Below are 27569 nucleotides of genomic sequence, written 5' to 3' on the forward strand. Positions count from 1 at the left end.
GGAATTATTCTGCTTTATTTAGATTCTAATACTGTTTCAGAAAAAAAACATTGTATCTGATACTAACTCATGAGGTTTCTCTTTTTGCCCTGGCAGCAATGAAAATTCAGGCAAGATATATTGCTGATATTGCTGTTGATTGCTCTGGTGATGCTCTTATTTAATTATAGTATCATTGTTTATACTTTGTGTTTTAACTGCATTGAATTTTATTTATTTTTTATATGCAAGAATTTTGTTATTTATTTTAAGCAATACTTTTGTATTGTTGCTCTTTCATGTTGTATTTTATTATTTTGTATGTGAATGACCTATGGTCTAAGCCAGGGGTAGGCAACCTTTTTGAGCTGGGGGCCGGGTTGCTGTCCCTCAGACAACTGGGGTGCCGAAGCCAAAAAATAAATAATTAAATAATTTTTATATAAGTAAATAAACCGGGACAAATGTAGGACAAACATTTCAAATGGAGGACACTTTTTTATAAAAAAATGGAGGAAATGCAAAAAAATTTGCTGATTTTAAAAAAAATGTTAATATAAATGCATGTTTCGGAGGCTTCTATAGACAATTGCCCCCCTTGCCCACTGCTTGCCCCCCTTGCCTGCCGCTTGCCCTCCTTGCCCGCCTCCTCCTGATAGGCCAAAAGGCCCCACACCCTCACGCGAGAGGCCAAAGGCTCTGGCGGCAATTGGCGGGAGGACCGGGCTGGGGCCGGTCCCAAGGCCTTGCCGGGCCGCATCCGGCCCGCAGGCCGCAGGTTGCCTACCCCTGGTCTAAGCATTAATAAAGGAAAAGTGCTTAGAATTACAGATTTCATAAATATCAATCCAGGGTAAATCCAATCGAATTTCCTTATATGTTTTATATGTAACGGGATCCCTATAATTTCACTAGTTATCTGAAGTAAATGTCATTCAAATACAAATCCTTTGGGTGGGATAAAATCAATTTGAAAGTGATAGGAAATATTTGACTTTCCTTTTTTGAATTTTTGCTCATGTTCAGCAACCTTTTCTGTTTTGGCCTTGCTGCTTTCTGGGCTTCCTTTATAGTGTGCTTTCTTTGCAGCTGACTGTTAAACCACAGTAGCCAGAATCTGTTCATAACACCCATGGCTGTGGTACAGTGGGCTGCTCCAAGGCTGCTGTGTCATCTGCTTTGGGTAATACAGAGCAGGGAGGTAACCTCTCTTGCAAACCTCCATGAGTGACAGCTATTACACTGATTACAGGACCCTCCTGTATTATTTAACATCCAAAAAATAATCTCCTTTCAAACCAAAAGTGAGTCACTTTCTTTTTGATTTTACATTTTCATCTCTCCTGTTGGCTGTCTGTGTGTGCCTCCCCTGGAGAAATTCAGGGACAGAAAATGGGCCTACAGTTCCTATTCCTATAAATCATGCTCCTTGATTTATAGGAATACACATCCATGTTGTCTGTGCTCTGATTCACAGAGCAGTGGTATCGCTGGATCTGGGAATCTCCCCAGCAGGATGTAAAGATTCTGTTCCCCTCTGCTTGATGCTACCAAGATGCTTCTCTTCACAGACATACAAACACACCTCAATTATCAAAATCAGTATATTCCTGGTCATGATTTCTTTAATGGGTGAATTTTACTTGTGTAATGTAGTGTCCTGTTTTAATGTTTTTTTATTGGTTTTAACTATGCTGTTTTTAACTTATGTTTTAATGTTGGTAATATTTAATTATGTTTTAATTTTTGTAATCAATATTTTAGTTCTGTCTTTTTAAATTATTGTAACCTGCCTTGAATCCCATTGTGGGAGAAAGACGGGATATAAACCCTTGAAATAATAAATAAATAAATTTCAATGCTTGTCATACATAAATGACTTTATGTTTATTTGTTCAAGAATTTTGTTAAGCTATATGCTTTTAGTCTTCATGATTATAACACTTATTATATGAATTGAGAAGGCATACTGTATATACTCACATATAAGTCTAAGAATTTTAGACCAAAAACTGATCCCAAAAACCTGGTTTGACATATCCACGGGTCAATGTAAGTACTGTACTTCAACTCTTATTTTAAAAAAGAATCATCTCCTGGTGAAAGGCAAGAGCACAATCTGTTCTGGAAATACTGATTTGCCCCTAGGTTTTACTCTCAACTTATCTTTTGGTAATATCAAAGTCCATAATTTTGACACCCAAACTTTCCCTCGGCTTATACATGAGGTCGATTTATAGTCAAGTATAACTTCTTTTTAAAAATCTTTTGGGATACTACACATTCTGACTTGGCATTTGATCCTTTGTTCTTGTGTTTGATTTTCTTGCGTTTCCTACGCTAATGCCAACTCTCCAAAGGATATCCCCCCACTGATAACAGGTTAAAGTAAACTAGGCCTACACAACCTGTAACCCATCCAACCCCCCCCCCCCCCAATCAGCCCATTAGCTCTATTTTTTACTCTTAGACAGGCAAAAGGAAAAGGGAAAGGGAAAAGGAGTGTATTTATCCACAGATGGTCAGTTGGTTTATGATTGTAAACCCAGACATTGCTCAAGTCTGACCTAAACAGGCCTGATATGATCCTGGTTTCTGAAAAATAATTTTAAATTTGTTAAGAACACGAATAAATTTTGCCTGATTTAGCTTTTGTGCATTCATCTTCAGATATTACTATGTGGAAGAAAGGACCCAGATTTAACAGAGTATAAAAACAATTAATATTCCAAATAGAAAAAATAGAAAGAAAGAAAAAGGAAAGGGGTTCATGATTCATTAACTATTCTACTACTCTTTTCCCCCTTCTATGCTAATACTAGACGGACAGTGATTACTTGGTTGTGGGGTGAACAGTGGTTACTTACATTAACTTCTGTTATAGCAATATCAACGACGCTACCAACAACAATTAAGGCATCAAAAGTGTTCCATGCATCAGTGAAATAGTGCTGTTAGGACAAGCATTCAGTAGCACGAGAAAACAGAAACAGAAAAGAAAGAGAAGAAAAAGGACAGTGTTATAACATAGAAACACAACCTAAGCTTCTGTAATGCACCAGTACTCCATCTTTCCTCCTCAAGTCTGAGAAGGTGGGAGGCAAAAAGCCACTATTTTCCCCCCAAAATCAAGATAACTGTGATCGGTCTAGCCTGCAATCAGAGTTTAGAAACACATCCAAATTCTGTGACTTGTCCAGATAACAGAAATAAATCAGGAGACAGGGGGGGAAAAAGAGAAGGTGGCACTGGAGAAATTTGGCTGCGGTATACTCACATCAGCTTCACTGAGAACGATGTCTACTATGCTGCCAAGAACGACGAGGGAGTCAAACGTGTTCCAGGCATCACTAAAATAACCCTGAACAGAGCAGGCAGGGTGCAAATGTTTGTGATTACAAATGAAATGTCAAAATATTTGCATACTTCTGTTTAATTGTCTTTGATAAACAGAAATTACTTCAAACAAAATTCAGTGCTGTAATGAAAGAAAAACAACAAACAATATTGTCTACTGAAGGAAAGGCAGAAATGTGACATGATTTGACCACTGTATGCCAGCAGGAATCTGAAACAGATATCCTGTGACATGAATAAAGACATAAGCGTACTGGTAGTGTGAGCAGATTTGGCAAAGGTACATCTGGATATCAGCATTACTCCCAATATGGAAATGTTGGAAACTATGTTCTAAGGCACAGTAGATATCCTGATATCCTAGTTCAATCCTCTTCATCCCAATGCACTTCAAATATGGTTCACCAACATAGGAAAACAGCCTTAAACTACTGGAACATAAGTTTACCCTTATAACAATGGCCCTGAGCAGATGGGCCAAGGAAGCACACACTGAGCCCATGTTATTCTGGCCCAGGTGCTCACCTGGATGAGTCCCCAGAACATTGTGAAGTTAGGCGGGTGTTTATACTCCCATTCCTGGACCAGCCTGGAGACCCATTACCGGAACACACACCTTTCTGTGCTGTCTCTCCTACTGAGAAACCCCCTGCTACCATGTCTGATGTAGAAATGCGGTGCCTGGCTGCACCCATGTGGATGACACTGATTATCTTGATCCATTTCAAACTGGCTTCAAGTCAGGATACGGAGTGGAGACTGCCATGGTAGCCTTGGTCAATGATCTCCGTCTGTGCATCGACAGGGGAAGGGTGGCCCTGTTGGTGCTCTTAGATCTCTCAGTGGCCTTCGATACCATAGACCATGGTATCCTTCTGGAACGCCTAAGAGGATTAGGAATTGGGGGCACTGCTTTGCAGTGGTTCCAGTCCTATCTGTCAGGCAGATTCCAGATGGTGTCGCTTGGCGACAGTTGCTCGGCCAAGAGGGAGCTCAAATCGGGTGTCCCTCAGGGCACTATACTGTCGCCAATGCTCTTCAACATTTCCATGAAGCCGCTGGGTAAAATAATCTGGAGACATGGAGCAGGGTGTTATCAGTATGCTGATGACATCCAAATTTGTTTCTCCATGTCTCGGACTGCTTCAGTGACCAAGGATGGCATCTTTCCTCTGAATGACTGTCTGAAGTCGGTAATGGATTGGATGAAGGAAAATAGACTTAAATTGATTCCAAATAAAACGGAGGTACTCGCTATAGGCAATCCTAATCCAGGAATGGTGATAAGATCTCCAGTACTGTATGGGGTCACACTTCCCTTAAAGGACTGTGTTTGTAGCTTGGGGGTGCTCCTCGACTCGTCGCTTCACCTGTTGTCCCAGGTTGACGCGACAGCCAGGAGTGCCTGTTATCAGCTTCGGCTGATACGCCGGTTACGCCCCTTCCTGGAATGGGAAAACCTTGAAACGGTTGTACATTCGCTGGTAACCTCTCGTCTCGATTTCTGCAATGCGTTCTACATGGGGCAACCCTTATGCCACATTCGGAAGCTGCAACTGGTCCAAAACATGGCAGCCAGATTGGTGACTGGGAGTTCCAAGTTTGATTCTATCACACCTATCTTAAAATCCCTACACTGGCTGCCTATTAGCTTCCGGGCACAGTATAAGGTATTGGTTATTACCTATAAAGTCCTACATGGCCTGGGTCCAGCTTACCTGAAGGAATGTCTCCTACCATATAATCCTTCCTGCACTCTCAGGTCCTCAGGGAAGAACCTATTACAGTCACAGAGAACTAGACTAGTAACTACCTCCCAGAGGATGTTTGCTGCTGCCGCTCCAAAAATCTGGAGCAATCTGCCAGACAAGCTCCGCCAACTAACATCTTTCGAGGCCTTTAAGAAGGCAATAAAAACAGATCTCTTCCAGCAGGCTTTCCCAAATTGATCCCCTAATTTCACTCTCTGCATGCCTAAATTGTTTATCTTCAGACCAAGTCGAATACTTTTGATATTACTGTTTTCTCTTTTTATATGCTGTTACCTGCCTTGATCCAACACAGGGAAAGGCGGGTTATAAATATATTATTATTATTATTATTATTATTATTATTATTATTATTATTATTATTATTATGATGTCAGACATGGTGACGGGGAGCTTTCCAGTAGGAGCAATGCCATAGAAAGGTAAGAAGCATGCAAGGGCCTTTTAACAGCTGGACCAGTGTCCAGTCTGCCAGGATCTGGCCCACTCCTGGCCCCAGAGTTTTGGCCTGTATTGTCCAAACAGAATGGCATGAGGCTGGGGCTTTTTGGCCCGTGCAGACAGCCCCAATAAAATTAGTCAGCTGTAAGCTGTCTTTCATTTTTTTTTTCTATCCAGAATATATTTCAATATTCTAAACAGATGCATTCTTTCACTACTGTTCATGAAAAAAAATGTTTGTGTAAAATTTTATGGCATAGTATTAAACTCCATGGTTATTCTAATCATCCTAAGAATAGAGAGGCAAACATATGCTTCCATGAGTTGACAAACTGGGAGCATGTAGAACACCAAAAGGCATGTAGAATAATGCAAAACTTGAAATAGTTACTTTTGGGGGCTATAATTCCATGCATCTACCAGCCGGCACAGGTTGCAGGATTTTGGGAGATATAGTCCAAAAAAGTAACTTTTGAAAGCCCTGAAGTAGTGTTAAAGCGATTGCCTCAACACAGCACAATTAAGATACAAACATTTTAAATCACCATATGAATAACATTACTCAAGAAGCATTTGAAAATTGGAAGTGATATTTTTGGATATAACATATTTTGAATGAAAAATGGCCAGAAAAGAGACACAGCAACATATACAGTGAAAGTTTGGGAGGACAACATAAAGCTAATAGGCATCATCCAGACCCCAGAGCAGTTTTAAGCAACTTCTATGTGCTTATTGCAATCTGTTCCTAAAGTAGGTTTATACATGCACACACAAGTAAAAATAAAAGCACTATTATCTGCTCTTTGGGTACATAAGGCTATATACATTTCAAATATAATAAAATAAAAATTAACCAGCAAAACTGGTGCTTCGGAATAGACTTTTATGAGTGCCAGACTGATGTTTTGCCACTGACAGTCCAAATGGGATCTCTGCTATTGTCATTCTGATTGTTGTCCTGCCAGAGAGATTAACAAAATTATCTTGATGCCTCAACGACCTTGATGCAAAAATCTCTCATACGGAGTCTACAATGCCCCTGTCCCTGACCTGGTTGGTACCTATTCCAGGGTATAACAGTCCTATACCACCTGCCCAGCTAGACTGTCACTGGCATGATGAAGCACTGTAGGTAGTAAAATCCTGATGCTACTATGTACAACTTAAGTCAAAGAATTGAAGCTAGAGCTTGATAGAACATGGCATAGCTGCCTTTTACTTTTCTTATGTGGCACTGCTTTTCCAGAATTATTGTAATAATGCCTAGATTTGCAGGGGAATTGTCTTTAAGCCTTGCACCAGACATTGCTATATATGTCCAGAAGCCATAGTTGAAACATCACTACATACAGCATAAAAATAGCAAATGCAAACCAGGAAGTAATCTCTGGTCCACAGTGACTTTGGTATATTATCAATTGTCCGCCTTCTTCCCTATTGTCCGCCCCACACACTAAGGTCCTCTGGAAGAAATCTACTACAGCCAAAAAAATCTAGGCTAACATCAGTTTCCCAGAGGGCCTTCTCTACTACTGCTCCTAAACTATGGAACGACCTGCCGGAGGAGATCTGTCACATTTCTACTCTGACAGCTTTTAAGAAAGCACTCAAGACGGATCTCTTCTGGCAGGCCTTTCCAACTTAGTTACCCACCCCAGATATAGAGATATTGTCCCCTCATTTGTCTATTCTTCCCCGCCTATGTTTCTGCCTTTTTAAAAAATGCTTCTAATGTTTTTAATGTTTTTTATACTATTATTGTTTAATTCTGTTTTAGTACTGGGTATGGGGAGGCAGTAGGTCTAGGGTTTGATTTTTAACTCTATTGTATTTGATGTATTTTATTGTTGTAACCCGCCCGGATTCTTTGTGATTGGGCGGGCTATAAATAAATCTTTATAAATCATTATTATTATTATTATTATTGAGTTGTTCTGACCCAATATAAGAAATTAAAAGCAAAGAGATCTAGAAATCTCAATAGCCTTTATGGGTGTACACTCTCAGCCACTTTTTAAAATCATAGTAACTAATCCAAAGACACAACTCCTTTAAGACAGTTCAGGGGAAAAGGAATAGGAGCTGGAATTGAGAACACTTGATTACAGCCAGATCCCATTAAGAATACTGCAACCATCTGAAACAGCTTTGATGTTACGAAAACGGCCACTAGTTGTACAAACTGTCCCCCTCCGCCAACCATCATATTGCTGTTCACCAAAGTTACCAAATGACATAGCTTTATAGCAAGACCTTTCCATGAGCAGACTGTCACATCAAAAGAGATTCTTACAAATCTTATTTCTTATTGTGCAAATTTTACAGCGCTTTATAAATAAAATGTAATAATAATAATAATAATAATAATAATTCTTCATTTTGACATTTTTCTCTTTTCTTTCCCAGCAATATATACCACTGTGAATTGTGTTTTAACTGGCTCTTCATGAGCAACTGATACTCCTAAATAAAGCAGAATTTCGGTCTAAAAACAGGGAAAAACTGTAGGGCACTGCTGAAGTGGTGTGGTCATCTTGGAAGTGAAGGAAAATATGTACTGTTATGAGATATTTATGAGATGTCTGCACTATTTAAATCATATGTCACATATTCATTTCCTATCAGTATATACAAATATTGTTTTCAGCAATGTGCAAAGCCAAAGCAAGCAAGCAAGCATAAAGTAAATAAAATTAAATAAAATTAAAAAAAATAAAATTAAAAAATGATTCTAGAAACAGGGAGATGCAATATATGGACAAGTCACAGCAAGTAAACCTTGTATCACACACCTCACAGCCTTCATCACTGCAATAACTCAAGATGAATCTACTTACTAGATATCTTTTCTTTTTTGGCACACAAATCTGATACAGAACGGCAAGGGGAAATAATTCTACATTTAATTAGGCAATGTTTGGCTTTCATAACACTATACTTTTGAGCACCTAACCATTAAAATACTTCCATTTGTGAAGTAGATACTGGCATGATATTAGTCTTGTTCATGCATTGTAGATGGGGAGCTCACAAGTGATTTGAAGTAGCAGCAGCAGCCTCCGCACTCAATTTGATTTTCTGATTGCATGGAGCCTCACACATAAATAGTCAATACATTTACCCATTTAGAACATATCTGGGACAAGTCCAGTAATATGGCCCCACTCCTACTTCAAACCTCCATGTACATAATGCATAAATAGGACCTGGTTATATTACTATGTATATTAAAAACATCCCTGGGAGTATTTTACCCAATGTTAGTAACTGTAAAATCTGTTATCCAAAGCAGTTGTCCTGTCATTTTACTACACCTTTTACAAACATGAGTTTGATTATCCCAAAATTTCTCAACACCTAATAAGAGTGGATTTAAGGGTCGAACTACACATGATATGAAAACTGTGTGACTGGAATTCCTGACCAGCACCAATTTAAGACATTTTAATACATCAGGTGAAAGACAGGATAGCATCAGACTGGGAGATTGCATTTTTCCCACCACTGGAACTAAATAGCATCCTCTACAGCCCTTGAGAGCAGAAAGCTAACTTTAAGAGGCACAGGGCAAGCTGCTTAGGACACACAACCTAATCCTTACAGTCACTTTGTGTTTACCTGTAAGGTAAGTGTTTCATTCTACTTAATGGTAGGGCAGCCCCCAACGTGACGCAGTTGTATTTTACAAAAGTCAGTCACATGACCCCAATTTGGATCACAGCTGTCCAGTGAAGAGGCTGAACTCTTTGCCTCATACTACAGTTTCCCTCTCTGAAGCTTCTACTGGAGGTGGTGCAAAAACCATACAGACAGTGGTGTCGCTGCACTGGATATAATCTGGTGCAGTGGGTGGGGCTTCTGGTGTGGGGCTTCCAGTGGCACTTTCAGTGGCACTTCCAGTGGAGTTTCCTGGATTGTGTGAAGGGGAAGGAACACGCGCAGGGGCTGAGTGTGGGGGAAGTGCACAGGAGGGGGAGTGCGGGGGACAGAGTATGTGTGCAGGGGATGGAGCATGGAGAATGGTGCAGGAGGCCTGAGCGGGTGCCACTGCATACAAGTTTAATGTCTGAATCCATACATCCTCCTTTCATCAACTAATAGCAGCTTGGCAGGGAGTAGTTGAGAAGCAGTGTAAGACTAGCATCTTCTGCACAACATCCCATCTCCAAATTGCTCTTCTCTCGTGGCAGTTTTTAAAAAAGAAAAAATACAATGAGTTCCAAGTCCAGGACATCATATCATGTGTAGCTTGATCCTAAATAGCTTCTTAATATAGGGAGACTAGCACCATATAAGAACACAACATGTCATTGTTCACCATAGAAAAGGAGATTGTTCTTCAGAGAAAGTAACTTTCAACACTGTACAAAGAACAACAATATTATACGAACACATGCCTAAGACAAAGATTAACAGTAGATAATATGGATAAGAAGCACATATTAAAACAATACATTTAACCAGCATATAACTTTAGTCTGTGTTTCATTTAACATTTAGAATTCTATTTTAAACTTCATTTAAAAAAATATTAACTTTTTTAAAAATAAAAACTTTAAAAAAAGGTACTGAAAGTTCAACACCACTATTTTTATATATTTAAATTACATTTTCAAATATTGAAGAAGAAAATATTATCGTCAAGAATGCTTTAGGAGGAAGTAATTTCATGATATTCATGTACAGTCATCCCTTCATATTTGCAACTTTGATATTTGTGGATTTGATTATTCATGGATTTGATTAATATGTTCTCTCCAGGAATATCTAGGTCCTCCAGTGCAATTCTATGGTCAACTTTAACTAAAAGTTGCACTGAAACACCTAGAGATTCCGAAAGAGAATGCTATACTAGGCATTTGTAGCTCCTCCAGCACAGTTCGATGGTCAGTGTCTGTTGGACGGTGACCACAGAGTTGCACTGGAGGATCTAGAGATTCTTAGAAAGGTGTCCTCTCAGGTAAAGACATGGTGTTTTTGTTATTTGTGGTTTTTCTATATTCACAGGGTCTTGTGCTCCTAATCCTAGCCTTAACTATGGAAAAAAAAACAAACAGACCAGGAAAAAAAAAGCCAGGTTTGGGGTGGTCTGGGGGCATACACACAGCACATGCCCCAACGCCACCCCCAAGCTGGCATCACGCCGTCCTGCTGACCACACAGTGCGTGATGTCACAGCAGTTCTGCAGCATAGTGTTTACATGCGCTGCGCCACAGAAATGCTGAAAAGCCACGGCAGCGGTGGCAAGGGTGCCTTTTTTCCAGCCCAAAAAGGAGTGGCATTTTGCTGCTTCTTTTTGGGCTGGAAAACTGCCTGATTGGGGCCGCAGCATGCAGTTGCCATAGCTCCGATCCAGCACACAACCTCACCCCTTTACGGCCGTCTCTTTCAGCTCTAAGACTCAGCAATAACCTTTAAAAAGAACTATACTGCATCTTATTTCCTGCAATTGCAGATTTTACATTACTCTGAAAATTTTTCTGATATTTTATCATGAAAGGTTGATTGATTCTGGTTTTGGTATTAAAAATGGAAAAGGCTGTCGAAATAACAACAAAAGGAAACCATGCATAATCTCTTACCTTCGGCTTAAATGCAATCAGTTTCAAAACCATTTCAACAGTAAACACTGCAGTAAAAACCATATTCAGAATATCCATTGCATCATTAAAAATCTTTGACTGTCCATAGTGCTGCAAATGAAACAGGTAAGAAGAATGTTAAGATTATTTGAGGGCAGAATGAAACAAAAACCTAACACAGTCACTTCCCAAATTATGAAACAAGAGGTAATCTTATGCCTTTAATACTCATTTGACCGGGTCAAGTCTGGAATTGGCAGCCTATCCATAAAGAGTGTGGGTTCATGCAGACGGGGCAAAAAGACCGGCCAGAGGCTTCTCGCACCCCAATCAGCACAGGACTGCGGCAACTGCATGGTCATAGTCCCGATCCAGTCTGCCACCGCGGTCCCGAACGGGACACTGCAAAGAGTGGACTTTCCCCATTCTTTTTGTGGCTGCCTTTTCCTGGCTGGACACTCTCCCAGCATGGCTTCCAGCTGCAATCGGGGCATGCATCATCTAAACATCACACCCCCAACATGGCCCAAAGCTGGCACTTTTGACCCATCTGCTTGGGTCTATGACAATGTTACTAGATTATGGTTTGCTAATTTGCTATCCCTCTATCCCCATGTGTGCAGTTGTGGTTGATGGTTAATGTATTCTGCTTAATGAGATAACTGGGGCTGCCTCATATAACATCATCCTTGTAACATCACAAGAGCCCATCACCTGTAAGATCACAAAGGATTAATCCCTAGGTCTCAGGTTTTAACTCTGAGATATTTCTGGCTTAGTTATAAGCCACATCATAGAAAACAGTTAAGAAGTTCCTTCTAAGTAAAATGAAGCACTGACTAATTTATTCATCATTAAATATACAAATTTAGTACACTCTGGATTAACATTAGTTCATAGGGATCATGTAGAAGCGTAGCTGGGACAGTATTCTATTCCTACCTGCATTGCCAAGCAAAGTGTATTCAGCATGATGAGGACAAACATGATATATTCAAACACAGTAGAATTGACCATATACCAGAATTTGTACTGGTACGGATTTTTTGGAATGTATCTACGCAAAGGTCGTGCTTTCAAAGCATATTCCACACACTGACGCTGTAGAAAGGAGATATGTCAAATACATCAGTGAGGTCACTGTTTAGGCTGGTAAATAACAACTTTAGCACTACAGAAATAATCCATGAACCGACTGTTAAAACATGGCTGTTCACCCAAGCCTTTGGGCCTAATTAATTCAACCCAAGACTCGTATGATAATAACCCTGCAAGACCGCTGGGGCCAGGCTACAGAAAGGGTTTACTCAGAGGTTCTGAGTAAAGGATCATGGGGGAGAGGTACCATATTCTTGTTTGTAGCTCTCAATCATAGCAAAAATCCACAATAAATCAATATTTAGCAACTGTCTCTGAACTTCAGGATCATTAAATGTTTTAAAACTCCTCCAAGGTCTAAAAACTACATACTTTTTTAAAAGGGAGAGAAAGAAAAGAATCTCAGGCGGGTTACAAACGGCCCTCAAGGGGCCGTTTTCCCGCCGCCGCCATTCGCTGCGTAGGGAAGCCCCAGCGGCCAGACCGCGAGGCTTCCCCGCGCAGCGAAAAAGGAGCGCCGAAATGGCGCTCCTTTTCGGAACGCGGAAGTGGTGCCGCGAGGGGCGGAGCGCACCCTCACGGCATCACTTCCGCCGCGACACGTCTGGACTAGAGGGAGAGACAATTGCATGACGATTGAGGAAGCGTGCCTGGCTTCCACACACGCATGCTTCCCCCACATTTCAGGGATGTTTCACTGACATTTTACCAGAGATTCAGACAGGTATGGAAATCTTTATAATCTAATTACCCTTGTCTTGTGTGCTGTAAACTGTGAACTTGACAACCTACAGTTTTGTTTTATTGTCACTTTGTTGCATGTTTCTTTTCCCACACCTGCTTGTAAGACATGAACTCAAAGCTATGTAGGTCTGTTCATGAAAAGTTTATCCAGTAAACAAAACCAATTAAAGAGTGACCTCTTCTGAAACAACTGGTGTCAGTTTCAAATAACATTTTAAAGCATAATTTATTACCTGATTTTTGTCCAGTTCACAGTTCTTGTACTCCTGTTCTCCCTGTTCTTGGAATGTAACAATTACAAAACCAACAAATATGTTCATCATGAAGAAAGCAATAATGATAATGTAAATGATGAAGAAAATAGAGATCTCCACTCTGTAATTGTAGATTGGACCTATATTCTCTCCATTTGAGTCTATAGCTTTATAGAGAAGCCTGCAAAGTTAAACACACAAACAAACAAGGTGTTTCCAAATTCTAATTCCATTTGAAGTTGGTTGGTCTGAACTATGAAACAAGACTCATATATTTGCAAAAATATCAGCCACTTCAAAGTGAAAATACTCAAGTTAAAAATACATGCTTTATTTAATGAATATGAAGTGTTCGTTTTGGAAATCATCAGGAAATTTAGCTGATATTCTGAGGCAGAGGAATACAAAAGTTAAAAGCATAGCTCTGAGAGTTGATAAATAAATGAACTAAGTTCATCAAATTTTATATAATATAGTTTCATTTTTATTTCTTAAAATAAATATAAAAAGCTTTATTTTAAAGGCAGTAAACACTAAAATTTGCCCCTGTAAAATAATTCCATAAAATAGGTTATATAATACAAGTTATAGTAAATAAAAATAACTTATTTGATTGGCCCATATGCTTGATATATTTCATTTCTTTATTTGATAACAAAGCAACTATAAAAATGTAGATGCCTAGGGTAGAAAGGTTACCTTGTATATTAGATAATTTAATTAAAAGTATGATTTGACGGAGGAAATGGGGGAAGGTAATCTGAACTGCACATGGTACATATAAATCCTTGTATATTTGCCATTTGACCTCAGTACACAATCCAAAAACTACCTCCCCTTCCCAAAAGCACCCATGTCCTTCACTCACCAAGCAAAACAACTCAGAGGGAGCTTAAATAGTCACAGAAATGATACACTATTCAGTGAGACTTAAAGAGAAAGGATGAGTCAATTCAGATTTCATTCAAGATTTCGTATACTGGAAGCCAAGAAGCTCAGTGTCAAGAATTCCTTCTTTGTATTTCCTTTACTAGTGTTAGATATGTCTTATTCCAGAACATTAACCTCAGGTTCTCTGTTACATCCAAAATGAGTAATTCTGGCTTAATGCCATTAAAAATGCATCCTGGCTTATTTTCCTAGTTTGTTATGGAACTCTGGGAAAAGGATTTTACACTGTCTAAAGGAGATGGTTCCCCTGAACATCTGGAAGGGAAAAGGAAATGGGAGATGGCTAAAAATGGGGAAAAGACTAGGAAAAAATGTTGAAGGAGGGACAACAAATTGTTGGATATTATGATTTATTTATTCTGTGATCAGAAAAAAATAGTTATTTTCTTGGTTTCATTAAAGAGTAAAAGTTTCTAGACTGGAGTAGATCTACTAGCAAGAGGAGAATGCCTAAATGTGGTGTGAGGGGAGCATCTATAACAAATGTCAAAAATCTGTTCTATTTGTTATTATAAAATGTGATGGTCTCATGCCTTGGCAGCATTCGCCACTAGAAATGATAAGACGTGGCAAATATTTTCACACTATCTGAAATGATAACAGCCAGAAATATTTGCTTTCGTATTAATTAATAACATACTTTAAAAATATCTCATGCTTATAAAATTTTAATTGCCCTTGTCAACTATGGTGGAATTCAAGGATATGAGTATTTCTGAAAGGATCATGCCCATAGACTCCATCCTCCAAAATCCATAAGCAGTTTCTCACCAGTTACAAATGTCAAATGAATCTTAGAAACAGTATACTCACGCAGGCCAGCCTTCAAAGGTAGAGACAGTAAAAAGAGCCATCATAGCCGTCAGCACATTATCAAAATTGAAATCACTGTTTTGCCACACTCTCTCCCTCACCATTGGACTCTCCACATCTCCATCTTTATAAACAATAAATATTCCCCTATAGAAACAAAAGCAAACAGCTACTGTGGAAGTTGTCTAGTATATCAAGAATATTGAAAAGAGTATGTGTTTTCTTTTTAAATGCACTTATCTGTGCAAATAAGAAGATGAGTACTTACTGGCATTCCACGGGATTTTGTTTAGCTTCATCTGTACACCGATAGAACTTTCCCTATGTGTAAAACAGAACGCAAGAGTAAAAGACAAGGGCCACCACCATTCACCATTCATTTGACTTTAAGAGTTCTTTTTCTTACCTTAAAGAGCTGGACACCAATACATGCAAACATGAACTGGAGTAGAGTTGTGACTATCATGATATTACCAATAGTTCGAATTGCAACAAAGACACACTGAACTACATGCTATAAAAAGAGAAAGAGAAAAGAAAAAAATCAGTACAATTTTAGTTAGATGTTTCATTTTTATGCTTCAAGAATAACCATCTCATTTGCTGTTTATTTATTTTTATATTTAAATATATAAATGAAAGGTCTTATCTGGCACAGCAAATTATGTCCTGCTAACTTTCTACTCAAATTGTGTAAGTAGTTAGGGGAAAGGATCTCTCATGTTTCACAGAATAATAGTGCCATTGGCATGATTGGTCTCACTGGTGGACCATAAAACATGTCAATAGAAGTTCACAATGCAATCCTGTACTTTTCCATTCAAAAGTAAGCTCCACTGAATGCAATGGCACCTAAGGAAGTTAGGTCTAAAAGCAGAGTATCAAAATTTCATTGCTAGATGGAAGAGACTTTCTCTTCATTGAGTTACCTCAGCGTGAATATTTCTATTGCTCGGCAACAGCAGGGATAAGATAAAATAAAAGGGCCCAAATAGATGTACTGAAAAGGGAAGATTTACTAAAAAGGGAATATGGGTGGGCTGGCAGCATACCATTTGGACCCAGAATTGACTGGAGGCTCATCTAGACTTATCAGAATATTGTGGGCTACCCTGGATTATTCTGGCCTCAAATTCCCCACTAAACTCATCCTTTACTTTGCAGTCTTACCCAAGAGAAACAACAGGCAACTGCCTTCCCACACAGTCCCCGTTTGTGAACCAGCACCACTGCTGAAGTCAAAATGAGGTGTCCAGCCGCATTATTTATGCAGGGTATCTTATTCTGACCTCAGAGTGACTTGCATCTACAGCAGAGGCACTGGACAACAAACATGGACCACGAGTGAAAAGACAGCCACCCGTCATTGCTGAACCCACCACCCCCAGAAAACTTGCAGCAAAAGGCAAATTTTTAAAATGTGGTTTAGGGGTAGTGCCAATTGACAAACGAGGACTGTGTGGAAAGGCAGTTGTCTGTCATTTCTCTTGGGTAAGACTGCAAAGTAAGGAGTGAATTTAGTGGGGAATTTGGGGCTGAAATAATCCGGGGTAGTCCACAGTATTCTGACAAGTCTAGATGAGCCCCAAATTGGGTGCAGGCATTAAGACAGTCTGTTAGCATTTTGGCTCTTAATCATGAAAACAGGACACAGTGAGTCCAGGGGCAAGACGGGCTAAAATACCCATGTAGCCAAGGCATGGGTCATAAGGAAACCCAGAGGGTAAGGAGATTCCAAACATTTGTCTCAATATATGGTGGCTACGAAGGAAGCCACATTAGGTTTTATGGAAAGGATGAAGGCAGCACCAAAAAGAACCAAAAAGAGGGATGATCCTCAAAAAGATGCTTGGAAAGTACCGTTATTATAAACAACATAATTTTGGGGGGGTCAAGGCCATATAAAAGCTTGAAAATGGGAATCTTCTTGGAGAGCAGTTAATTTGTAATCATCGGCCCGTTACAGTCTGCCGCCGCCTCAGTTGAAGCGTCCGGGAACCGCAGCAGCCAAACGCCGCGGTTCCCAGACGCTGCAGAGAAGGAGCGCAAAAATCACGCTCCTTCCTGGGCCCCGGAAGAGATGCCGCACGGCGCTAGTCACACACTCGCGGTGTCACTTCTGGGGCGCGAAGTGCGTACGCAGAGTGTCCGCTACGTCAAAATGGAGGCGGCCGTGTAGAACGGCTGCCGCCATTTTGACAGTCATTACGCGCGAGGGGCAAGGTGCGTCAGGAAGCGCCGCCCCTCGTGCGTGATGACGGCGCCTCATGGGCCCGTCTGTAACGCGCCATCATTATTTTTTGTCTGCAGCGAGAATGTATAACTTGCACAGAAAATTCAGATAGAAACCTTAAGTCCTTTTGCTCTGTTAATCGCCCTTAGGGGTCTTAAGACTCTTAAAACTCTCAGAATCTTCACAACTGAAATAGCACTTGATCTAGATGAAAAGTGGAAAAAGAAAGGATTAGCTTGTTATGACTCAATTCTTCTCATCTACTATGGTAAAATTAATTCATGCACAACAACCCATTAAGATTTCAAATGATTTCATTTATTTCTAGGAGTAAAAAGCATTAATGTATGAGCTATTTCTAGTTTTTTCTATCCTCCTCCTTTTCCTCCTCCTTCTGCTTTGACACACAGTGCTATCAAGTTGGGTAACTATTTAACAGGGGAAATTTTGCAATGCCTCAATAAAAACTGCTTTGATCAGTTTTTTTCATGTAGCATGTCTAAGTAAAATCATGTTTGCTACAGCAAAAAATGAGTCCTAGTGTTTTACATTATTTTTTAAATTTTATTTTAAAAAACAAAAACAATAATGTCCTCCCATGTGCCAACATTTTTAAAAGTGATTTGAGAACCTCATCTATCTGCATTGTTGTATTTTTTTTTTTTTTAGTCTTTCATGGATTCTATTTTTGTCTCTCAAAGGGGTTCAAACAAAATAGTTAAAACAGTACAATTAAAATACTCCCTGGACAATGAAGTATTATCAATTAAATATGAAAAAATCCCATAAAATTAAATAAACACTTAAACAAAAAACAGCACACATATAACAGGGACACCAGAACCAATTGGTCTATCCCATGCAGGGTTGAGAATAAAAAAAAATGGTTCCCAGGCAACTAATTTCTATTTACATGGAAATTTAGGTCTCAGATCCCCTGGGATAGCACTTGATGACAAAGAAGTTGGGTAGTCACCTGGTTCCAATGGGTACTGCTTATGTGTACAGCACAGATGAATATAACAGAAAACAAAAGTAGTACTACCAAACAGGAGAGTGGGAGAGATAGAAAGAAACTTCTTCTGCAGTACTTACTGAATGCCAAATGACACAAGGGAAACACCCACTACCAACAAGTCCAGCAAGTTAAAATAATTCCGGCAGAACGATCCTTTATGAAGAAATGCTCCAAAAACTGTCAGCTAAAAACAGAATGGCCAGAGTTTATCCTTTGTTTCTCCTCTTTTTCATTCATCTATAGGCTGTTTACAAGATGTCTACAGTCAACAAATCTTGATTGTTCAAGCAGTCAGTTTACCAAAATAATAATAATAATAATAATAATAATAATAATAATATAATTTATCTATATTCCGCCTTTTCCTTGAGGAATCAAGGCGGATTACAGCAAAACAAAAACAAAACAAAACCCCAAGCCAACACCCCAATATTAAAATATTTGTTTTGACTGTGTATTTCTAATTGACATAAATATCTTCAATTATCAGTAACTCGGTGATTATCAACAAATAAAATGTAACGAGGCAGTTAAATCCACCAAAATAAAAGTCACTACTCTCAAACATTATCATTGTTCAGCATCAGATATCTCCTCATATGCAATTTGGATTATGGCACATCCATTTGAAATGGCTGTTGCACAGTACAGCATTTACTAGAATGAGGGAAAACTGTAGTTATACTACTCATTCTTCTCTGTTCAGTATCTTTCATTATTCCAAAGCTCCCAATAGCATTCTAAACAGTCCCTCATTTTCTGGAGGGACCCATGTTAGCAGAAGAACAGGGATCAAGAGAAGAAGCAATAAAAATGTTTCAGAGAATTTCAGTATTCCTCGCATTACATTTTCAAAGGATAACAACTGGAAAACTGTCTGTAAGGAACAGTACCTATAAATAACAAAAACCACAGCCTATATTAAACTGAGCATATCTTGTAAACAGCCAAATCAGTGACATTATAGTGTTAATCAAAATGCACTGTAAAAAGAACACACAATTAAGTAGGAAATAGATTTTTGTTATGTTTGATCCTCAATTGAAAATGTAAAGTTTATGTACTGATTCTTATAATACCAGAAACTCCAACATTACATGTCATGGCTAACTCAATAAGTGACTCAGGACTGATGTGGCTGTATGAGAAGTTTCCAGCCTTGAACGTAGCAAAATGTGTATCCACATCTTCATTTTCCAAAGGTTCACTGGTGTCACTTCAGCAGCAATTATACTTCAGGAGTATTTATGTGACTAGTATGCCAGGCTCAACTATGTATCAGAATTCTGAGTACCCCTGCTGGATGTTCTTTGTAATCAGTACACAGACTATACATTAAAATACTAATTCTGAACTCATGCATGGGCAATACATTTAAGCAGGCATGGCTATGCCTCTTCATGTATTTAAATGTATATCCAAGATAAAGTTATCTGAGTATGTTTTTAAAGGGGCACAGTATCTTGCAAGTTCTTTTGCAAGAAAATAGTGATCTACTATTTCAGCTCTGTGAATATATAGTTCAGAAAGAGAAATGAGAAATCACATGCTCCTCCTTTAAAAGATTTAAGATCTTTCTTTTTGAAATGCCAGAAAAGGGAGGAGGAAAGCTCATGCGTAGTGAAATATTTTTCCTTCTGACAAACCGGAAGTAGAAAAAAGGAGAAAGTGACTTGTCGGACTGATGCGATGATAAAAAGTAGCTTCTACATGCATCCAAAGGTTTTTTAAAAAAGGACTAAAGCCCATGGAAAAAAGTATCCTTTGGATAAAAAAAAAAGAGTTTAGCTCTGCTTGCTGAGTGAAAAGGCGGAAACACTTCAAGTGCCTTTTCTTGGCAGGTGACACACAGAAAAAATCCTTTTAAGCAAACTTCTTTATAAACCTGTTACCTTCAAAATGATCTCAAATGTAAACATACTAGTGAAGACATAATCTGCATACCCTAGGATCTGGAAGGTAAACAAAAAGTTACAAACATTATTGCTACAGCTGTGTCATAGTTAACAAGGATCAATTAACAGTTAATTACCTTTAACAGGATTTCAACAGTAAAGATGGCTGTGAAAGCATAGTCAAAGTAACCAAGTATCTGCAAGGCATAATATGTGCCACAGTAAGAAATTCATCTACAAATGATATATCAGAATTTATAACTTTGCCCACATCCACATCTATAAAAACAAAAGTGGAAATTTACAAAATCCAAGTACAATGGCTGTTAACAGTAACTATTTATTTCATTGAAAATTCCTTCATAGTTACTCTGGCTCACATGTTTGCAGTATCCTTTCTCTAATGCAGGAGTGGGGAATCATGTAACTCTTAAGCTGTTGCTGGACTCCCAGCATTCTGAACCATCAGCTATGCTGGCCAGCACTGTAAGGTGTCATAGTGGAACAAAATTTAAAAGGCTACATGATTCCCATCTCTCCTCTAAATCTACTTACTTCAACATTCTGCCTTTCCTCAGTATAGATGACACCCAAGGAGTTAAATGAGATATTTTCCCACTTTATTTATTTTATTGTAATATCTCTATAAAGAGGGTAAATACACAATACTGCTCACAGTTAAGGAATAACCACCCAGAACTTCATACAATTATATTAATGAAATAATGCATTATTTTGTTTTGGTTCTTATCTTTTAAATAATATTGATGTCCTATTTCCCACACAGGATTTATAGTCAGATAGTTCAAAAATTCTCTCAGAACATAGACTCTCTTTGGCATAGATCACAGAGCAAACATTTAAAGATAACCTTGTATGTTCATGAGCGTGAGCAGAAGTGATATCTGTATATGTTCACTAAAAGACATACAGGTAGAATTCTATGGTTATGTTAACTCTAAGCAAACATTACAGACTGACATCCATTTGAGCAATTCTAATAAAAAGGCATTCATCCTGGCTAGGGATTCTAGAAGTTGTAGTCCCTCAAAAATTACACTTGAAAACTTTGCAATGACTAATATTCCTATTACATTTACAACCTGTTCAGACCCCATAACATATATACACAAAGCACATTTTATAAGCTCAAGACGACCCAATTCACCTGCTGCTGAAAGCTATTTTGAAATCGCACATTTCTTTAACACTAAAATAAGAAGTCTGCTATAAAGAGCCTCAATTCAGAACAGTAAAGCCCAACAGATTTGCTTTGTGCTTTCATCTTTGAGTGTGTCGTGTCGCTCTTTTGGAAATATAAGCAACCTGCATTTGTCTTCCTTGTCTCCATTCAATAAAGAGGGAAGTTAAAAAATTGATTTATATCTCCAGCAGAATCAGCATTATGGAAACAATAACCTATCCTGTCCTGGCTGCATGTGCAGCAACTCCTAAGACGGCTCCATGAAACTCTACGTGACACCACTCTGCCCATGCAATTCCCAATTAAGCACAGCATACCCAGGAAAAAGCATACTTGCAAGCATGCTGGATGGCGAATATTAACATTCTGGTCACAGGTCTGGTATAAAGAATAGCAGCATATTTAAATTATAGCATAGTCAACATTTGTACCATGGTACCATCATTTACACAGTAAAAACAATGTTTTGACGATTACATGTAATAAAATCACACCAACCTTGAATGCATAAAATTATTCTAAGTAAGCCTTCTGTTGCCAAAGTCACATGTAGGATTTTTTTTCTTCCCTCTGTATGTACACACAGTATCCCTAAAACATTCTTCAAAGTGGTTCTACTAGTATGGCATTACATTATGGCTTAGCTCCAGCCCATCTGAAAGGCTGTATCTTTCTGTCTGAGTTTTAAGATCCTCAGGGGAAGGCTTTCTTTTGGCCCTCCACCATCCCAGGTGAGGACATAGGAGAGGGCCTTCTCAGTGGTTGTTTCCAGGCTATGCAATTTCCACTCCCAGAAGCTAAGATTACCCCTTCCAAATGCATCTGAGGATGTAGACTGAAGTCTACAAAAGCTCATGCTGTCAATTTCTTTCTTTCAGTTAGTCTCAAAGGTGCTACAAGATCTGTCTACGTACCCCTTCTCTGCTGTCTTTCCTTTGGCAGGCAAAAAATATTTTACCTATCCAGGCTTATGACTGTTAACTGGCCATTATAGAAGGTCTTTTAATTGGGATATACTTTTAAAAAATCAACATTATTATGTTGTAACTGACATTTCAACCATTTTAAACTAATATTTTGAATATGGTTGTTTATTCAGTTGCTTTGAAAAGTTTGTCTTATACATTGTTTTTCCTTAGAAAAGTGAAGAAGACGACATGCCCCTTCGATCCCTGCCTATCATGGTTGGCCGTCCGGGGTGTGTGTGTGTGATGCCTTGATGGCATTTCTCAAAAATGTCATCAATACTTCCCTTAGATAAGGCTATGTTCCAACATGTTTAAAGGAAGCAGTCATTAGGCCGCTCCTGAAAAAGCCTTCCCTGGACCCCCTGGATTTGAAAAACTATAGGCCAGTATCATGTCTGCCATTTTTGAGCAAGGTGATAGAACGAGCAGATGCCCTTCAACTCCACGTGATCTTGGATGAAACCGATAATCCATTTCAAGCCAGCTTTAGGACAGAATATGGGGTGGAGAGTGCCATGGTTGCACTGGCTGATGACCTTCGTCTAGGTATCGACAGAGGAAGTGTGACCCTGTTGGTGCTTTTAGACCTCTCAGCGGCATTTGACACAATAGATCATGACATCCTCTTGGAACGCCTGAGAGAGTTAGGAATTAGGGTCACTGCACTAAAGTGGTTCCGTTCCTTCCTCTCAGGCAGATTCCAGAGGGTGATGCTCAGAAACTGTTGCTCCTCAAAAACGGAGCTTAATTGTGGCATCCCTCAGGGTGCCATCCTGTCCCCGATGCTATTCAATATTTATATGAAGCCGCTGGGAGTAATAATCTGTAAACATGGGGCAGGGTGTTATCAGTATGCTGATGACACCCAAATATATTTCTCCATAACTCGGTCAGCAGCCATGACGACAGAGAGCATTTCTCCCCTCAATCAATGTCTTGATGCAGTAATGGACTGGATGAGGAAAAACCGACTCAAGCTGAATCCCAACAAAATGGAGGTACTTGCAGTACTCCCAAATCAGGTACTGGGTTGCAACTTCCAGTCCTAGAAGGGGTCACACTCTCCTTTAAGGACTGTGTTTGCAGTCTGGGGGTGCTCCTAGATCCATCGCTTAACGTGATAAATCAAGTGAATGCAACAGTCAGGAGCACCTGTTATCAGCTCTGGCTGATACGTCAGTTGTGCCCTTTCCTGGAAGGAAGGGACCTAGAAACTGTAGTGCATGCACTGGTAACCTCACAACTTCATTTCTGCAATGCACTCTACATAGGGATACCCTTGTATCTGGTCCGGAAACTACAGTTAGTACAAAACATGGCAGCCAGGCTGATCACTGGTAAAACTAGAAGTGATCATATTACACCTATTCTGAAATCTCTTCACTGGCTGCCTATTGGTTTCCGGGCGCAGTACAATGTGTTGTTGATTACCTTTAAAGCCCAAATGGCTTGGGTCCAACCTATATAAGGGATCGCCTACTTCCGTACAATCCACCCTGCACCCTCAGGTCCTCTGGGAGGAATTTATTGCAACCCATAAAAACCAGACTAACGGCAACCTCCCAGAGGATGTTCTCTGCTGCCGCTCCCAGACTATGGACCGCCTTGCCGGAGGAGATCCGTCAAATGACCAGCCCAGACAGCTTCAAAAAAGCTGTCAAGACAGATCTTTTCCGGCAAGCCTTCCCAGAATAGTTCAATCTAATTTCTCTACTCTCCCTACTTTATGTAACCACTGCCTCTACTGGAAAATTGCTGTAATTTGAACAGGTTTAATTTTTAAATTGTATTGTATTTAATCCTGTTTTAAAGGGGGTGGTGTCAATTTATTTATTGAAAGTATGTATTATTTCAACATATTCTAGTCATGTAAGCCGCCTTGATTGCTGCAGCAGAAAGGCGGGGTATAAGAATAAAGTTTCTTTGGCGGGATACAAACCGCCATATAGTACGTATAGGATACGTACTAGGGTTAGGAAGGGGCGGTGCTTCCGCACCCCCCTAACCCTAGTACGTATCCTATACGTACAAGATGGCGGCGCCCCTTCCACATGGGCGCCGCCATCTTTACGTACTGGACGCATAGCGTCCAGACGTGTCGCGGCGCCTATGACACCGCGAATGCGCCAGCGGCGCTTCGCGACATCATCAGTGCGCCACAAGAAGAAGCTCTGAAATGGAGCTTCTTTTTTGCTCCGCGTGGGAGCTGCGCGGTTTGGCTGCTGCAGCTCCCGCGCGGAGCAAACGGCGGCGGCGGGGAAGCGCCGCAAAGCGGCGGTTTGTATCCCACCTTTATTATTATTGTTTATAACTGTATTTGGTTTTAACTTATATTACAGACTGTAATGGATCCCATATTGGGAGAAAGCTATTAAATAAAGTAAGCAAAGAAATAAATGTGCTAGTCTCATTTGTTAGTCTGTTTAAAGTGAATGAAATGCACATGTAAAGTGAAGCTGTATTACTTAAAAATAGTACAATTACTGGGGGAAATATCTTATTGCTTAAACAATTACTTCTACCACAAATACAAAATATAGGAACTTTATTATGTGCAAACTGTTTGCTTACATATATCAACAGGATGACACCTCAAACATATTAACTGAAATGAAACATACAACTGGCATGCACAGATAAATAGATAGGTAGATAGGCAGGCAGGCAGGCAGGCAGACAGACATGAATAAATGGAAGAATTCAAAGATATAGCTGTGTTAGTCTGTAGAATAAGTATGTAGAGAGATCTTGTAGCACCTTTGAGACTAACTGAAAGAAGTTGGCAGCATGAGTTTTTGTAGACTTCAGTCTACTTCCTCAGATACATCTAAATGCATCTGAGGAAGTAGACTGAAGACTACAAAAGCTCATGCTTCCAACTTCTTTCTTTCAGGGGTCACAAGGGTGCTACAATATTTCTCCACATAATGAATAAACGGAGTTGATCCAAAATTACCCTTTTATAGAATTCAGACATAACAGCAAAATAAATAAATAAATAACCCCTCAGCAGGAACACAAGAGGAAAAGTAGAATTTTGAAATGAGATTTATACTAGGGTTTGCACAATACTGCAGTATGCATTGTGTTATGTATCTAATTTAAATGATAGAAAATGCTGTGGCCCCTTTTGTGCTAAAGCAGTGACTCTTGAATATTATTCTTCTGCAGACTACTTCTTAGTTTGCCTTTTGTTTACAGGCCACCTCATTTGCTGCCTCAATGGGATTGACTTTTAAAATGTTAGGAATTAAAAAGCTCTTTCACTGCAGTGATTCTTCAGGGCAAAGTAAAAATACTGCTAGGTGGTAGTTAGACACTGTTAGGTTTGCTGGTAAACCTAGCCATAATAATAATAATAATAATAATAATAATAATAATAATAATAATAATAAGTGACTGTAAACATGTTATGCTTCAAGACTGGTTTATTTAAATTAATTACATGCAGGGAGCCTTTCACTCAAAGGTTTATACAAACCTGTGGTGGCTGATGGCTTCTGTGGCTATGGAGTAATGAATCATTCTGGGTTTTAGACCAATTTTTACATAACTTGTACACCCCCTTTTCCAAAATAGGTTGAACATTCTGGATCACTCCTTAAAGCCTGCAGTAAATTGCCTCAGCTACTGTAAGGCAACATCTAGAATGGATTCGCTGCCCCTGAGACATGGAAGTCACAGACAGCACTGATATAATATGATCCCCTGCTTACACTCTGAGATGACACATTCCCATGAGGGCTGTAATAACTGTTTACTCTGAATGTTAGAACTGCTTCTATATAAGTCTGCCTGGAGAGAAATGCTGACAGCTGCAGTCATTGCTCTTGTTCTCCCCATGGAGTCCTCTTGTAAGAAGCTGTGGGGAACCCATATACCTTCTGCAGTGAAAACTAAAAAATAAGATAAACAAACCAGGAGCCATAGTTTTGCAGCAGAGTAAAGGTTCTCAGCCAGAAGAGATGGGAGAGACCCCAGACAGACAGGTAGTTTATTTATACTGTACTGTAATTTATGTGAGGAACACAGGGCATTGTTAGGTTTAGAGCAGCTCAGTTGTCTACTCTGATATGCAATGGCTCTTTGGAACTAAAGGCAAAGATCCTTCATATCACCTGTTATCTTACCTTTTTTAACTAGAGATAGCAGATTTTGAACCTGGGATTCTCTCTGCCCGGGAGATACAGTCCCTTCCCTGTGCTTCTTTAGTAGTCATTGGTGCAGTAACATGACTAATTAATTTTGCTTAATTAAAATCTATCTGTAACCTGTTGTGTCATCTTCAGTCACCAGGTAACAGACTTTCCGAATCAGCAGAACAAAGCTGCAGACAGGTCTGGGAGAGTCATTTATCCAAAAGGCATCTATATTTAAACAGTTCCATGTAGTACTTCCCTCAACAGGGCCCCTAAACTCATCAAACGCTTGAAAAAGAATGAAAAGCTACTGATGTCACCTAGTAAGGCAGTAGAAGGATATTGAACACTGGGAACTGTAGTCTAATAAATCCAATGGATACTAGGTTGAGGCATGTTCCTATATGTACTCACCCTTGTTGAAATACAGTTGCCCCTCCTAACTCGCGGATCTGGGATCCGCGCCCACGGATATCCATGGAGGGGCAATTTCCGCTATTTCCAATGGCATGTGTGCCCAGCATGTGCACCCAGGCCACATGTGTGGGGGCGTGCCCCATTCAAGCCTATGAGGCTTGAATATGCATGAGCCTCTGTTTTTGTGGGGGGGAGGGATCTGGAATTGAATCCCCGCAAAACAGAGGGCCAACTGTACCCCATCATTTTTACAAATTATAATTTTTCAAAGAGAAAAGGCATACACAGTGGCCACTTCAGTTGGATTTTCACAGATGGAATTTCTGGTTAATAAACTTGCATCTTACTACATCCTGAATATAATTAGCACTGTAACTGTGACCTCCCCCTCCCCGCAAGATCCCTTCACTACAAAAGAATTAAGAGGCTAAATCACCTTACGACCAAATCATTTACAGTGCACCCGCATCATACACGGGTGCCTTTTATGCGGCTTTCAGCTTATATGACGGAACTATTTTCAATGGGGCTCAAGCATATGCGCTATTTGCTTTATATCGGGGGGGGGGGGGGCGGAACAGATCCCCACGTAAAGCAAGGGCACACTGTATAATAATAAAATATGTCTGTTTTCACCATAGCTGAAAGACTGTGGAATGTAGATTGCTGAGCCCTGAGATCCTGAATCAAGTAGTCAGTAGCA

At 39.6% G+C, this 27569-nt stretch overlaps 1 protein-coding gene across 2 annotated transcripts in view; it reads right to left on the reverse strand.

Moving 5' to 3' along the window:
• The window catches only part of CACNA1D (calcium voltage-gated channel subunit alpha1 D), a 387489-nt gene that overhangs the window by 93732 nt on the left and 266188 nt on the right, over positions 1-27569 (reverse strand). For both annotated transcript variants that reach the window (XM_089522716.1, XM_089522725.1), the window contains exons 21-32: positions 20276-20335; positions 20136-20195; positions 18321-18427; positions 17342-17429; positions 15399-15506; positions 15261-15313; positions 14993-15139; positions 13208-13409; positions 12075-12233; positions 11133-11243; positions 3257-3340; positions 2847-2930 (exon numbers count right to left, since the gene is read on the reverse strand). In XM_089522716.1, coding sequence (XP_089378842.1) covers positions 2847-2930; positions 3257-3340; positions 11133-11243; positions 12075-12233; positions 13208-13409; positions 14993-15139; positions 15261-15313; positions 15399-15506; positions 17342-17429; positions 18321-18427; positions 20136-20195; positions 20276-20335 — 1263 coding nt within the window. The remainder of the gene's footprint in view (positions 1-2846; positions 2931-3256; positions 3341-11132; positions 11244-12074; positions 12234-13207; positions 13410-14992; positions 15140-15260; positions 15314-15398; positions 15507-17341; positions 17430-18320; positions 18428-20135; positions 20196-20275; positions 20336-27569) is intronic.

This window comes from Sceloporus occidentalis, unplaced genomic scaffold (genome assembly GCF_023333645.1).
Source record: "Sceloporus occidentalis isolate IW3139 unplaced genomic scaffold, rSceOcc1.0.p SCAF_1, whole genome shotgun sequence".
Lineage (NCBI taxonomy): Eukaryota > Metazoa > Chordata > Lepidosauria > Squamata > Phrynosomatidae > Sceloporus > Sceloporus occidentalis.